Source organism: Ranitomeya imitator, chromosome 4 (assembly GCF_032444005.1).
Source record: "Ranitomeya imitator isolate aRanImi1 chromosome 4, aRanImi1.pri, whole genome shotgun sequence".
Taxonomy (NCBI): Eukaryota; Metazoa; Chordata; class Amphibia; order Anura; family Dendrobatidae; genus Ranitomeya; species Ranitomeya imitator.
Genome location: NC_091285.1, coordinates 148,323,618 through 148,339,626, shown reverse-complemented (window position 1 = coordinate 148,339,626; position 16,009 = coordinate 148,323,618). Strand labels below are relative to the sequence as shown.

The following is a 16,009-nucleotide window of genomic DNA, read 5'->3' as shown; positions in this document are numbered from 1 at the left end:
CATAGACTTACACAGAGTTGTGACCTCCGGCTCGCCCCACAAACACTGGAGCGTTCCAGTAGGTCACAACCTACAGAAGATGACAGGAACAGTGCGGATAAAAGATGAAGACGTCTGGTAAGTATTATGCTAAGGACAGGGATCTTGAATTAGTTGCAGCACTCCAACGATACAATAAAAAAAATAAACCTGAAGTGGTGCTATTAAAGGGAACCTGTCACCCCGAAAATCGCGGGTGAGGTAATCCCACCAGCATCAGGGGCTTATCTGCAGCATTCTGTAATGCTGTAGATAAGCCCCCGATGTTACCTGAAAATGGAGAAAAAGACGTTAGATTATACTCACCCAGGGGCGGTCCCGCTGCTGGCCAGGTCGGATGGGCGTCTCCGGCGCCTCCTATCTTCTTTCCATGACGTCCTCTTCTGATCTTCAGCCACGGCTCCGGCGCAGGCGTACTTTGCTCTGCCCTCTTGAGGGCAGAGGATAGTACTGCAGTGCGCAGGCGCCGGAAAGGTCAGAGGCCCGGCGCCTGCGCACTGCAGTACTTTGTCTGCCCTCAACAGGGCAGAGCAAAGTACGCCTGCGCCGGAGCCGTGGCTGAAGATCAGAAGAGGACGTCATGGAAAGAATATAGGAGGCGCCGCAGCGGACCAGAGACGCCCATCCGACCTGACCAGCAGTGGGACCGCCCCTGGGTGAGTATAATCTAACGTCTTTTTCTCCTTTTTCAGGTAACATCGGGGGCTTATCTACAGCATTACAGAATGCTGCAGATAAGCCCCTGATGCCGGTGGGATTACCTCACCCGCGATTTTCGGGGTGACAGGTTCCCTTTAACAGATGGTTACGTCAATGGTATATACACCATAGAAAAGGAAAAAACTATTTTATTTTATTATAGATCTACAGGCTGGTCAATGAAGAACACTCGCTCTCCATTATACTGGGCTGACAGTATACAACAGCAAATGTAGCCCATTAATACATTTACTGCATGGATTAAAAAACACATTACAGTGCGACTTACCTACACATAGGATGTTGAAACAGAAACCTTGAGTAACCGATTTACTAACAAGCTGATCTGGAAGGCTGTCAAATCCCACATGGCCACCGAGCGAGAGGCTGCGCTTCTCTTCATTCTGTCACAAGAAAATAATAATTAGCTAGGAATTAATGCATCCAAGACTTATATTTGATTGCCAATTTATTAATATGACCATCCCAGAGATCTTGGAAAGCACATCTAAAGACTTCTACTATATTTAATAAAAAAATCTTTGCTCTCTCCCGACTCTGCTCTTCTTCTTAGTTTTGCGTTACGACAATTCATTACAGAGATATTCACATTTGTTGCTTTTGTATTGCACATGTGAAATCTCTTTTTGCAGACCAACTGGACTTTTCTTCGGTCTTTTCTTGTGGTGTGCGCTTTAACTTTTCCCAAGCGGAGATTGGCAGTGTCTGGGATTGAGGGATGAACGTGCATGCCCCGGTGAAGACTATGAACACAGACCCAGTTGGTGTGCAAAAAGGAATTTCACATATTGTCCTCGTAAAGCAATAAATGTGAATATCTTTGCAGAGGACTGATGTAGCGCAAGATGAAAAAGAGCAGTAGAATCAAGAGGCTTTGTGTGATTCTTTAGGCCAAACATTAAAAAAAAAAAACAAAGAAAAAAACACAATCAGGCGAACAAGCACAGCAGCCATCATCATGTAGAAGACAATCCCATGCAAGCCAGTAACCTCCATTACAGCAAGACTGGTGGGAAACCAAAAGGTTGGTTGTAAAATGATCACGAAATGATGGCAAATCCAATCCAAATGTAAACATTTCAGACAACCCTCTAAGTTGGTCACAGGAAAAACCATTACCACCACTATGAAGCAGTGTGCCTACTGAGAAAACCATTAGATGCACAATTGACTATTAGTAATGTCGTGTGACAGTATTACCACTAGACAGACTTGGTGAAAATCATAGTTGATGACACCATCCCTGCAATCAGTGGAAATATATATATATATCAAAAAGACATAGCAAATGGCGGACATTCGACATACGTTGCGAGAATTAAGAACAATACACGATTAGCACAAAATCATGGCATGCCTGCAGCCCGAGGGGGGCTAGTTTGTGCCCATTGCTATAGTTAAAGCAGGGGAGCTATTATAGAGGACACTTGCTGTAGAATTACTGTAAACTTGTGGAGGAGTACTTGAGTCACAGTTTTTACACTTCCCCCACCCCTCCCTTTTTACCAGAATCACAAGTATTTTTTTTTTCTGTGAACAGAGACGTATCAGATTTTTTTTTGCGGCACAGAATGACATCATCCATCTTGCCATACAATTTACTGAAAAAAAACAGGTAAAAAGAAACCCTAAACTCATACTGGAATGAAAAAAAAATGCAATTCTAAAAGTTGTTTTTTTTTTTATTTAGTTTTCATGGAGTGCATTAGATAGTAAAAATACCTTACATATAGATATTCAGAGTCCATTGTGTAGGCTAGACAGCAGGTTGTGTGTGGCGTTTCCAATACAAAATGGTTAGCATCTACCAAAAATGCCCCAAAGAAGGACAAGTGGTGAAGTGGCGATAGGATCTTGGGAAGTGAGGTTCGACCAGCTGATTCAATCCAACTGAAGAGCTACTGGAATATAAGTAGCCATCTTTAACTTTTTCAGCAATGATAAAAAGGTGTGTAGTCAAGAGTGGACAGAGGCCATGTTCTTCTCATCCACTGCCAAAAGAGCTTACGACGGGTATGTGACGAAAACTGATCCATGAAGATGGTTGCAATGATCCAAGAAGGTTGCAAACTCTGGTAAAACCCATGTTCTTCATGTGGATGGCAGAGGGTGAGTGTCATTCACTAGTAAATATATGGCACCAGGATGCACTACAGCAAGAAAGCAAGTCAGGACATGCAGTACGATGACCTGGGCAATGCTGGTAAACCATAAGTCACCAACCACCTCCTTTAAAATTGTTGCAGTAAAAGCCCATCCCTTTATTGTAAATGCATTTAATGGCAGTGGCCTCTTTCAGCAGGATAGTGCGCCCCACCACACGCAAAAAGGTTAGGAATCTAAGAAATGTTAAAGAGTTCAAGTTGGTGACATGGCCTCAAAATTCCCCAGATCTCACTCCGATCAAGCATCTGTGGGACATGCTGGGAAAACAGGGCCCATCCAACTTACAAGGCTTGAAGCGGGTTTCCAGGATTTTCCTTTATTTTTTGTCTTGCCTACAGAGAGAATAATAAAATAAACTTTCAACTGCAGCTCCAGCACTGCCTCTCCGCTGTCGCTCCAGTCTTTGTTGACAACCTGGAGCTTTCCGAATACCACAAAACACCATAGATCAGTGCATCTCTAACTAAAGATGTTCTTTATGGTGGGCCCCACTTAGCAGGGAGTCCCCATTCACTTCCTAGGCTATGTGCGCACGATCAGGATATAGCAGCATTTCGGACTCAGCATATTTACCCTGCATCCAAAACGCTGCGTTCTAATCACGCAAGTAAATCCCCAGCATAACTCTTACTCCCACTTTATAATGTACCCTTTTCACGGTTCCAAACATCACAGAGGTGCAGCATTTCCATCACAACCACATCAGCATCACTGCTCAGCCCACTGACTGCAGTGGTCACAAGCACTATAGACTTTGTGTCAGTGCTGCAGCTTGTCAACAAATACTGGGAGGTAGCAGCGGAGAGGCAACACTGGAGCTTATTTTACTATTCTTAGAGGGCACGCCAATGAAATTGAAAAATAAATCCCTTTAAAAGATCTGCTGCTAACATCATGACAGCACAGAACACCTCCAGAGCTTTTGTTCGTGTCTCCACGAGTCAGCCATCTTGGCGGTACAATGTAATGGCCGATCAGCGTATGCGTCTCATTTCCGATTTACAATAAAGCCTTAATAGACACAATGTGTGATTTACCGCTATAAGAAAATCCTTTTCGATACAAGATCTATGGGTTTAATCCCAGGGCATCATTGTCACTATTAGCTATAGAGTATACATTCTTTGCAAGGAATTTTAGTTTCCAAATAAAATCTCCACAAATCTGAAAATAATGACAAAGCGAGATTATAGAGAAGGAAACTGCCGTTTTATATGGCTACGCTTTTATCTCAAAATAGCTCAGTACATCATAATTCGACCAGAAAATGTGCAGCGTGAAAAAGTCACACGCAGCAGGACGTATGTGAATAAAGCCTAGAACAGGGACACGCTGAGCGCAGCGCAGCGCACGTACAAAGCCCATTTATCACCACACAACCCTGTTAAATAGAAGGCATAAATATATAATTTTATGTGGTTATAGTAAAATATTTCCCAGGCTGTGCTGCTCCCATCATCCAGATTTCAGATGGTGGGAGGACGTTGGAAGACATCTATACAAGCACAGGGAGGGCTGCCCTTCATCAGATGTAACGGGATGGTGCCTGGGACGTGACATTGGACATTCCAGTCCATACAATTCATGATGGCCCAATAAAATTACTCAAATGGCCCAAAACCTCCAACTCCTGAATTATGAAGGGGGAGGAGATACAATTTCAAGAGATTGTCTGTGTATAAATCTGCTTCACACTGCCCGTTTCCAATTAAGACACCATGGATGTTTGGATTAGTCTTAATTGCTATGGCCAGATGTTCCACTATTACTACTATGTAAAAGATGGAAGAAAGGGCACTTCTTCAAGGTCTCTCTACAATGATACATGCAAGAAGATATTCAGATTATTTGTAGAGTAAATAGCTGCACGGAGATCGAGCAGCTGCAGGAGAGGGCTCTGACAGACACAGCCAGACTCCCCATACGGAAGGCAAAGCTGGTGTACTACAATCTCTGTCTTCTTAAACTCTACGGTATACACAGCAATGAACTAGCGCTTCCTCCTCCACACCAAGCGATCATGGAGATCTCTAGGTGCAGGGAATATGCAATAATAAAATGGAAATGTTGAAATGCCCAAAGATCTTTTATGAACTTAAGTGTGGCACATTGAAGTAAATAAAAAAAAGGAAATAACTACAAAAAAAAACAAAAAACCTTGAGATGTGAGATGTGAAAAAAAAAAGAAAAAAGTTTGGCGCCGCTTCAAATAGTTGTTTCCAGGGCTGTGGAGGTGGAGTCGTCATAAAATGAACCAACGCCTAAAATATATAATAAATTGGTATAGTAGTACAGTGCAGGATGTGCTGGAAAGGTTTCCATAATAATTTGGCAAAGTTATGAAATGTCCTATAAATGTCTGTTCTATTCCTGAAAATGGGCCTTGTCAGAAAGGGGGTAAATGACCCATTCTTGTCCTGGCTAAGGAAACCCCTGGCTGACAGCAGTTTTTCTACAAGCACAACTCTGCATGTAAATTCTGCACAAGAGAATGAAGAATGTATGTCTACACCATGTTCCAAATTATCATGCAAATGACATTTTTCTCGGATTTTCCTAAATGGTCGGTGCAAATGACAGTCAGTCTAATAAAAATCATCACCCGAGTATACATCGAATTTTATTGAAGAAACCTCCCAATGATAACAGTATAATCTCCAAAATGAATAAAAGCTCAAAATGCACTGTTCCAAATTATTAGGCACAGTAGAATTTCTAAACATTTGATATGTTTTAAAGAACTGAAAATGCTCATTTGTGGAATTTGCAGCATTAGGAGGTCACATTCACTGAACAGAAAGCTATTTAACTCCAAAACATCCTAACAGGCCAAGTTACATGTTAACATAGGACCCCTTCCTTGATATCACCTTCACAATTCTTGCATCCATTGAACTTGTGAGTTTTTGGAGAGTTTCTGCTTGTACGTCTTTGCATGAAGTTAGAATAGCTTCTCAGAGCTGCTGTTTTGATGTGAACTGCCTCCCACCCTCATAGATCTTGTGCTGGATGATACTCCAAAGGTTCTCTGTGCGGTTGAGGTCAGGGGAAGATGGTGGCCACACCATGAATTTATCTCCTTTTATGCCCATAGCAGCCAATTACTCAGAGGTATTATTTGCAGCATGAGATGGGGTATTGTCATGCATGAAGATGATTTTGCTCCTGAAGGCACGTTTCTGCTTTTTATACTATGGAAGAAAGTTGTCAGTCAGAAATTCTATATACTTTGCAGAGGTCATTTTCACACCTTTAGGAACCTTAAAGGGCCCTACCAGCTGTTTCCCCATGATTCCGGCCCAAAACATGACTCCTCCTTCTTGCCGACGTCGCAGTCTTGTTGGGACATGGTGGCCATCCATCAACAATCCACTACTCCATCCATCTGGACCATCCAGGGTTGCTCGAAACTCATCAGTAAACAAGACTGTTTGAAAATTAGTCTTCATGTATGTCTGGGCCCACTGCAACCATTTCTGCTTGAGAGCACTGCTTAGGGGTGGCCGAATAGTAGATTTATGCACCACAGCAAGCCTTGGAAGGATCTTACACCTTGAGGTTCGAGGGACTCCAGAGGCACGAGCAACTTCAAATAACTGTTTGCTGCTTTGTAATGGTATTTTGGCAGCCGCTCTCTTAATCCCATGAATTTGTCTGGCAGAAACCTTCCTCATTATGCCTTTATCTGCATGAAATCTGTCTGTGCTCTGTTTCAGTCACAAATCTCTTCACAGTATGATGATCACTTTTAAGTTTTCATGAAATATCTAATGTTTTCATACCTTGTCCAAGGCATTGCACTATTTAACGCTTTTCAGCAGCAGAGAGATCCTTTTTATTTCCCATATTGCTTGAAACCTGTGGCCTGCTTAATAATGTGGAACATCATTTTTAAGTAGTTTTCCTTTAATTAGAATCACCTGGAAAACTAATTATCATGTGTTTAAGATTGATTTCAGTGATCCATTGAGCCCTGAGACACAATACCATCCACGAGTTTATTTGAAAAACAAAACAATTAAATCTTTGTGACACTGAAATCCAATTTGCATAATAATTTGGAACACAGTGTATATCACTTGTTTCTTGCCAAAGGATTGAATCCCTAATGTTTATATATGGTCGTACTAAATATCAGATTTCTTTCAAGTTCCAGAACATGCTAAAATGTGTGAAAACACACAAAACCCAGCAAATTCACAAGCTTCCCAATTCCCATCTGAGCTGTTGACTTAGAAGATGCTAGTGGATCGGGTGACAGGTCTAATCTGGATGCATGAGATCCTTATATATGAGGTTTTATATATTCGGGCAGTACAGTGGCTCAGTGGTTAGCATTGTAGCCTTGCAGTGCTGGGGTCCTGGGTTTATAACCCATCAAGGACAAAATATGCAAGGAAATTGCATGTTCTCGTGTTTGCGTTGGTTTCCTCCAGGTTCTCTCCCACACTCACAGGACATCCCGATAGGGAATGTAGATTGTGAGCCCCACTGGGCACCGTGATGACCATTCCCGTAAAGCGCTGTGGAATTAATGGTGCTACATTAGTAAAATAAAACATATATACCACTTTGCCTCTCACATTTTGTGAAGTAAATTCTGGTTCCCAAATAATGTTGGGTATGTTAACGGGTAACAGAAATTGTACACAGCGCCAATATTTATATACAGGGCTATGTATAACTATATGCGTAAAGGTGAAAAGGGGTTAGACTAAGTTCACACTTGTGTGTGGCTGGTCTGCGTCGTTCCTCCATTAAGCTCCGCTTACTTCCGCATGTGTCGTCCTGCGTACCTATCTTTAACATTGGGTACGCAGGGCAGATAGAATCTAACGTTAAGCGTTTTTCAGGTGGCTGCACAGCTGAATTTTCCAAGCTGAAGTCAGACAGTCTCATGGCTGCCAAACCAGACGCCCATCAGTTGACAGCTCGGTACAAAGAAACTTTCATTCAGGCTACCCAGTATCTTGCCATGTATTGATGGGGGGCAAAACCCTCATAACAGTGCCATCTACAGGTGGGTGCAAGTGCCAGGTTTGGCTGGTATGAATTGCTTGGCATTTTTATTTTTATCTTAAAAAGTATTGCCTTCAAAATAAGGCTCCATGCAAAGATGAGCCCCCAATAAGAGACAGTGCCAGCTGACGTAGCTGAAGCTTGGGATTGTAAAGGCATTGAACACACGTTTTTTTGGTGCAAGAGAAGAAACCTATACAAACTTTATAAAGATGCCTCCAAGCTAAAACAAAAACACCACCCAACACCATACCAGAAAATGACTTGGACAAACAAGTCAGGGAAACGAATCCCTCATAATTATGGTAGAACGTAAGGATTTAGTAAGGTTCTACCCTTCTGGTGGTCCTACAGTTCAGATTTCTTATTGCATCTTAGAAGAACACAAAAAACAAGTCCCCCATCCCAACATAGAAATGAAAAGTCACAGACTGGAGAAAGACAGAAGGTTATGGGAATCAACTGCAGGAATGATAATACTGTTATCCCAGCTGGGAAGTTTCTTTTACTGGTCGAGGTCATTACTGGGATGCCGAGGAGGGAGCCAAAATTCAATGAGAAAATCCATGCTGGGGTTTAGAGTTAAATTAATAGGATCAGAAGGCAGAGGGTAAAATCCCTTTGAAATAACCCTTTGTGCTAGTAATAATACACTGAGAAGTCTATTAACCTACACTCAGCCATTCCCAGCATACAGAATGCTCCAGAGATCAGAGGCTGAAGAGTCAGAGGATTGCCTTATAGGCCATACCCATGTTAATGTAGTACATTGCCATCACAAGTTATTGTCTCTGGTCGCCCCCACACTCAACCAAAGACATCACTGCACACTCTGACTATAAAATGTGACAAGCTGTCAAAATGACTTACAACAAAATGTCTGCTTCTAACATGAAAATAGCAAATACACAAGTGCCCACCTCATAGTGACCTGCAATGTTACAATGCACCAACAATGGATATTACTATTGTGGACTACAATGCACTAGGTTTAGGAAAGACAAAAATGAAGGAGGGGGGTGTCAAGATCAATCACAGCCTGTGAAGGTCACGCAGAACCCCCTGCTCCGATCTTTGTTGCGAACAGCTCTTTGCTGCTCCCCATCATTAAAACAATTACACAACTGGCCAACGATTAACGCCTGTCGTTTCTTATTATACAAAGGCTAACTGAAGGCCTGGTATGGTTTTGAGGTGTGGCTTACAGAACAAAAGGAACAGAACTATTACATTTTATATTTAATCTAAAGGGAGGCAGTGTTTATGAAAAATATACAAAAGATTTTACTTAGGGGACACTTGGTGCATCTCTCTACAGGAACCCAGGTCATAATTTGGCATGATCTTATATTAGCACCGAGTTATGTCCACAACCCTTTCAACACCACATGATGACCTCACGTGGGCTGGATTTTTGGACGTCCTCAGCTCTTCAGGAGTTTATAAAAATGCCACCTTATGCGATAATTCCTCTACCAGTGACCAGAAAAGTTTGAGATCGCTGCCAAATTATTTATTGGGATTTTACTGTTACCTGGACATCAAACATGACATGGCTGCTGTAAGTGATTGGAAAATTATGGATTTGGGGCTTATAGGCTGGGGCTACAGTTATGAGAAAATAAGCATTTTCTTCCCCTATTAGCCCTGAGGCTGAAAATGCATGTTCCATTACTATTGGATGCATAGAAACTTTGATATTCCATATTTTCTTTCAGAGACATGTCTGCCAAAGACGCAATATTTCCCTCATAGGGACAAAAAGTGTTTAGTGTAAAGGTAGAACACTTCCTTTGAAGGGACATTGCATTTCTTGGGGACAAAAGGGGTCTTCCACTTTTATCTGTCCATTCTAAACCTCAATCTCTCTCACAAAAGGCACCTTCCTTCAGTCACCTGAGCGCAAAAAGGATTTTCTGCGTGTTAATTATGTATAGATGCTTCCCATATACACACACACACACACACACACACACACACACACCACAGTCACTCATTTCCCATATGCTAAACTGTGTAATTCACAGAGGCAGCCAGATTGCTAGCTCTGGTCTCGTACTGCAAAAGAGAAAATAGGAAGAGGGAGAATACCCCTTTATTAAAAAGTCAGAGCTTTTAATACTTGTTTCTATGACAGGGGGGGATGTTGGATAAAAATCAATCTCACAATATAGCTCCAAGAATCAGATTGGGCTGTGCCATGATGGGCCTAGCATCCTGCTGAAAAGGACAGTTAGCTGTGTTGCCTTTGCCATCTCCTTTGAACTCCGTACCCAAGAACCAGAACTCCCAAACAAAAGCTGACATTCAGCTGCATAGCAAAAAACAAAACAACTCAAACATGCAGGAAGTCCTTTTGACACACATTTGCTGGCTAATCACATTCCCTCCATTATACTGAAATGTTTTAAACCATGAAAATAAATATGTGCAGGAACATGATCTGATCATAGCACAGCTCCTCGGCAGGGGAGAAAGAAAAAGAGTATACAGACAGGACAGCAGGGGATCACAGCGGATTCAGTCTAGGATGTAAAACATTGCTTGAAAACGAGTAGTGAAATGTTTCGCCTCACAAAAAGTATAATTTGTGATCCAATGCTATAATGTCTATATACTCTTACTTACTTCCCTGCCCAAGAGCTGTGGTATGATGAGACCATGCTCCTGCACGGTCAGACACAGCCATTACAGTACACAGCAGGGGCACACTTATAAGATTATCTCAGCACAGGAACACAGCAACTAAAAGAATGTTTTTTAACAGGGACAAATTCAAAGTGCTACATCATGGCAAAAATGAAAAAAGCATATACAGAATGGGAGGAATAGGGCTAGCACATGTGAAAAATACATGGGTATACTAATAGATCACAGGCTGAACATGAGTCAACAGCGTGATGCAGCAGCAAAAAAGGCAAATACAGTTCTGGGATGTATTAACAGAAGCTTAAAGTCTAGATCACATGAAATCATTATTGCCCTCTACTCCTCTTTGGTCAGACCTCATCTGGAATACTGTGTCCAGTTTTGGGCACATTTAAAAAAAAAAACACATCAACAAACTGGAGCAAGTTCAGAGAAGAGCTACCAGGATGGTGACTGGTCTGCAAACCATGTCCTATGAAGAACGGCTACAAGATTTGGGAATGTTCAGCTTGCAAAAAAGACGACAGAGGAGACTTAATAGCTCAAGGGCTGTCACATTGTAGAAGGATCATTTTTATTCTCATTTGCACATGGAAAGACTAGAAACAATGGGATGAAACTGAAAGAGAGGAGACATTCGATATTAGAAAAAAAAAACTTTGACAGAGTCATCAATGAGTGGAACAGGCTGTCAGGAGAGGCGGAGAGTTCTCCTTCAATGCAAGTCTTCAAACAGAGGCTGGACAGACATCTGATGATTTAGCGAATCCTGCTTTGAGCAGGAGGTAGGACCAGATGACCCAGGATGTCCCTTCTGACTCTACCATTCTATGATTTTATTTTTTGTAACACATCTACTTGCAGAAATTATTTAAAATTTGAGCATCCATTAATTAAAAGGTACTTTGTGGGAAAACCCCTTTAACCCTCTTTGGCCATTAGGACATGCCTTTACAACCTTTAGTAAAATTTAATAGGATCCAGAGGATATGAAATTCACACCAAAATCACGATATACATTAAAACCTAGCTAAAAAAATATATATCAAGTAAAAATCACACTTCTCACATTGTATGGATGAAAAAGAAAATTTACAAAGAAAAAAAAAAAAAAAAAAAAACAACACACAACATATTTCATACATGATCTGGCTATCCCAGTAATGAGTTCATAAACCATGAAGCTTTATTTTGCTTTTCAGCTCATCACCCCCTCCAGCCATCCTAGTGGTTTACATTCTGAGCGTCATGCCAGCTTTCCCTCCATGCCACAAACTACACTGCCCAAAAGGGCAGTTGGGTCTGGCTTCTCTATAAAAGCTGGAGCTCACACTGTCACCACCTTTAGTGCCCTTTCATTCCACCTAAAAAGCACCACTTTGAGACTCCCATACAGTCTCAAGATGGACACATTGCTGCATGGTCTCATAGCATACCTGTCCTGAGACTTTTCGTCAGTTAATAATGTTACAGGTGCTGGCACTCCAAAGGCTCAGTGTACTGCAGCGTAGCAGCGAGTCATATAATGTATTTATTATAAATCCGGTCTTATTGCACACATTGTGATGCGGTACCATGATTGAAAAAAAAAAAAAAAAAGTCGTGTGTTTATTGCCATCCCACTTGTTCTTTTTAGCAGTTCATGAAAGCTCATAGTCATCTGTTTGTTGGATGTCTATGATAGACGCCATACTAGATGCCGGACAGAATAGCATAGTCTATTACAGCTGCTTGTGAAATAATTCGCCCCCCCCTTGGCTTTTTACCTATTTTGTTACTTTACAACCGGTGTTTAAATATTTTGTAATCCGATTTGTGTGTGATGCATATGCTGTTATAGTGAAGCGAGAAAAATATAGGTATAAATTAAATTTATGGGACCAAATAAAGACTAGCAATGTGCATATTTATTCACCCTTTTGCTATTAAATCTCTAAAAATATCTGGTGCAATTACCTTCGTAAGTCACATCCTTAGTGAAAGGACGTCCCCCTGTGTGCAATCTAAGGGTCCCATGGTCTGTCAGTATCTACACACCTTTTCTGAAAGGCCACAAAAGGATGCAACACCATTAAGCAAGAGGCACCACTACCACGGGTAGCCGAGACCCTGGAGAACACGATCTGGGCCGGATTATCTGGTCCTTGATCATGTGATCGTTGAATAATGAATGAATAACGGTGATCAAGTTAAAAAAAAAAAAAGTGAGCCCGCTACGAAAATAATTTCTCTCTCTTTTGACATGATATACACATCAGAGGAAAGAGAAATGATGTCTCAACCTATCACAGTGATGAAAAGCCAATAATCAGTAAATCATCCTCCAGTATTGTCCACTTGGATTCATTAATTTTTTTATTATATAATTTTTATTTTTCATTCTTTCCCGTAAGGGTCAGGCTTTTTTTCAAAAGTTCAAAGAAAATAAAAAGTTGACTATATGACGACTAGTGTTGAGCAAAAGAACGCGCTACTCGAATTTCCATCAGGTATGTAACGAGTATCACGGGTGTTCGAGTCCTGACTTGCATGTTTTGCGCTTGTTAATGGCAAAAAAAAAACGACATGGGGGAATTGCCTGCTATACACGGACAATCCCCGCAAGATTTTGTGTGTGTCTAACAGCCACAAAATATGTGAGGTGCGGACTCGAGCATATCCGAGCACACGATGCAAACTTGAGTAGCGAGCACTTGCACTCAACACTAATGATGTCAACCTAATGTCAAATTTTGTGTTGCATCTTTCGGATCAAAATGATTAATATACCTCTGGATAAAATCCTTGAGGGGTGCAAGTCCCAAAGTGTGGTCAATTTTCAGGGGATGCGGGGAGGGAAGGGGGGGGGCTGCTGTTTAGAAACCTTTGGGGCCCTGCAAATGAGACATGGTGCCTGCCATCTTTCAGCCAAAATTGTGTTCCAAAATTAAAATATTGCTTCATCTCGAGCTCTGCTGTTTGTCCAAATAGAACTTTTTGATTACATGTGGGGAATCGTTGTGCTCATAAAAAGTGGGTAAAAATCTGTGGGGTCCATGTTTGGGTGCTACCTCTTGAAAAATGCAAAATTTGGGGCTAAAGCAAGATTTTAGAGGTAAAATTTAAAAAAAAAAAAATTTCCATTCCACTTTGCATTAATTCCTTGCATTAATGTTTTAACACAAACATTTCTCGACAACAGTTTTAAAGCATTTGAGAGGTGCAGTTTTTAAAATGGTGTATCTTTTGTGGAGTTTCCAATATATAGGCCCCTCAAAGTCCACTGTCCCAGTGGGCTATGGTACCCTCAAAGCATAAAAGCACTAAATTATGGCGCTCCTTCATTTTTAAGTTTAGCATTGTGCCTGAAAGGTACCGTATATACTCGAGTATAAGCCGACCCGAGTATAAGCCGACCCCCCTAATTTTGCCACAAAAAACTGAGAAAACTTATTGACTCGAGTATAAGCCTAGGGTGGAAATGCAGCATTTACCGGTGAATTTCAAAAATAAAAATAGATCATTATTTCCCCATAGCTGTGCCATATAGTGCTCTACACCGTTCATTATTTCCCCATAGCTGTGCCCCATATAGTGCTCTGCACCGTTCATTGTGCCCCATAGCTGTGCCATATACGGTGCTCTGCACCGTTCATTGTGCCCCATTGCTGTGCCATATACAGTGCTCTGCACCGTTCATTGTGCCCCATTGCTGTGCCATATACAGTGCTCTGCACCGTTCATTGTGCCCCATTGCTGTGCCATATACAGTGCTCTGCACCGTTCATTGTGCCCCATTGCTGTGCCATATACGGTGCTCTGCACCGTTCATTGTGCCCCATTGCTGTGCCATATACAGTGCTCTGCACCGTTCATTGTGCCCCATTGCTGTGCCATATACGGTGCTCTACACCGTTCATTGTGCCCCATTGCTGTGCCATATACGGTGCTCTGCACCGTTCATTGTGCCCCATTGCTGTGCCATATACAGTGCTCTGCACCGTTCATTGTGCCCCATATCTGTGCCCATATACGGTGCTCTGCTCCGTTCATTGTGCCCCATTGCTGTGCCATATACGGTGCTCTGCACCGTTCATTGTGCCCCATTGCTGTGCCATATACAGTGCTCTGCACCGTTCACTGTGCCCCATAGATGTGCCATATACGGTGCTCTGCACCGTTCATTGTGCCCCATTGCTGTGCCATATACGGTGCTCTGCACCGTTCATTGTGCCCCATATCTGTGCCCATATACGGTGCTCTGCACCGTTCATTGTGCCCCATTGCTGTGCCATATACGGTGCTCTGCACCGTTCATTGTGCCCCATTGCTGTGCCATATACGGTGCTTTGCACCGTTCATTGTGCCCCATTGCTGTGCCATATACAGTGCTCTGCACCGTTCATTGTGCCCCATTGCTGTGCCATATACGGTGCTCTGCACCGTTCATTGTGCCCCATTGCTGTGCCATATACAGTGCTCTGCACCGTTCACTGTGCCCCATAGATGTGCCATATACGGTGCTCTGCACCGTTCATTGTGCCCCATTGCTGTGCCATATACGGTGCTCTGCACCGTTCATTGTGCCCCATATCTGTGCCCATATACGGTGCTCTGCACCGTTCATTGTGCCCCATTGCTGTGCCATATACGGTGCTCTGCACCGTTCATTGTGCCCCATTGCTGTGCCATATACAGTGCTCTGCACCGTTCACTGTGCCCCATAGATGTGCCATATACGGTGCTCTGCACCGTTCATTGTGCCCCATTGCTGTGCCATATACGGTGCTCTGCACCGTTCATTGTGCCCCATATCTGTGCCCATATACGGTGCTCTGCACCGTTCATTGTGCCCCATTGCTGTGCCATATACGGTGCTCTGCACCGTTCATTGTGCCCCATTGCTGTGCCATATACGGTGCTTTGCACCGTTCATTGTGCCCCATTGCTGTGCCATATACAGTGCTCTGCACCGTTCATTGTGCCCCATTGCTGTGCCATATACGGTGCTCTGCACCGTTCATTGTGCCCCATTGCTGTGCCATATACAGTGCTCTGCACCGTTCACTGTGCCCCATAGATGTGCCATATACGGTGCTCTGCACCGTTCATTGTGCCCCATTGCTGTGCCATATACGGTGCTCTGCACCGTTCATTGTGCCCCATATCTGTGCCCATATACGGTGCTCTGCACCGTTCATTGTGCCCCATTGCTGTGCCATATACGGTGCTCTGCACCGTTCATTGTGCCCCATTGCTGTGCCATATACGGTGCTTTGCACCGTTCATTGTGCCCCATTGCTGTGCCATATACGGTGCTCTGCACCGTTCATTGTGCCCCATAGAAATCTCTGCCGCCGCTGCTGCAATAAAAAAAAAAAAAAAAACACACTCACCTCCCTTGATTGCAGCTCCCGGCGTCTCGTTCCGGCGCCTC

General features: G+C 42.8%; 1 protein-coding gene across 1 annotated transcript in view; it reads right to left on the bottom strand.

Annotated features, from left to right (window-relative positions):
- The window catches only part of SEPTIN8 (septin 8), a 63,039-nt gene that overhangs the window by 30,099 nt on the left and 16,931 nt on the right, over positions 1-16,009 (bottom strand). Inside the window, exon 2 of the mRNA XM_069764014.1 lies at positions 1,028-1,142. Within this exon, the coding sequence (XP_069620115.1) occupies positions 1,028-1,142 (115 nt within the window). The remainder of the gene's footprint in view (positions 1-1,027; positions 1,143-16,009) is intronic.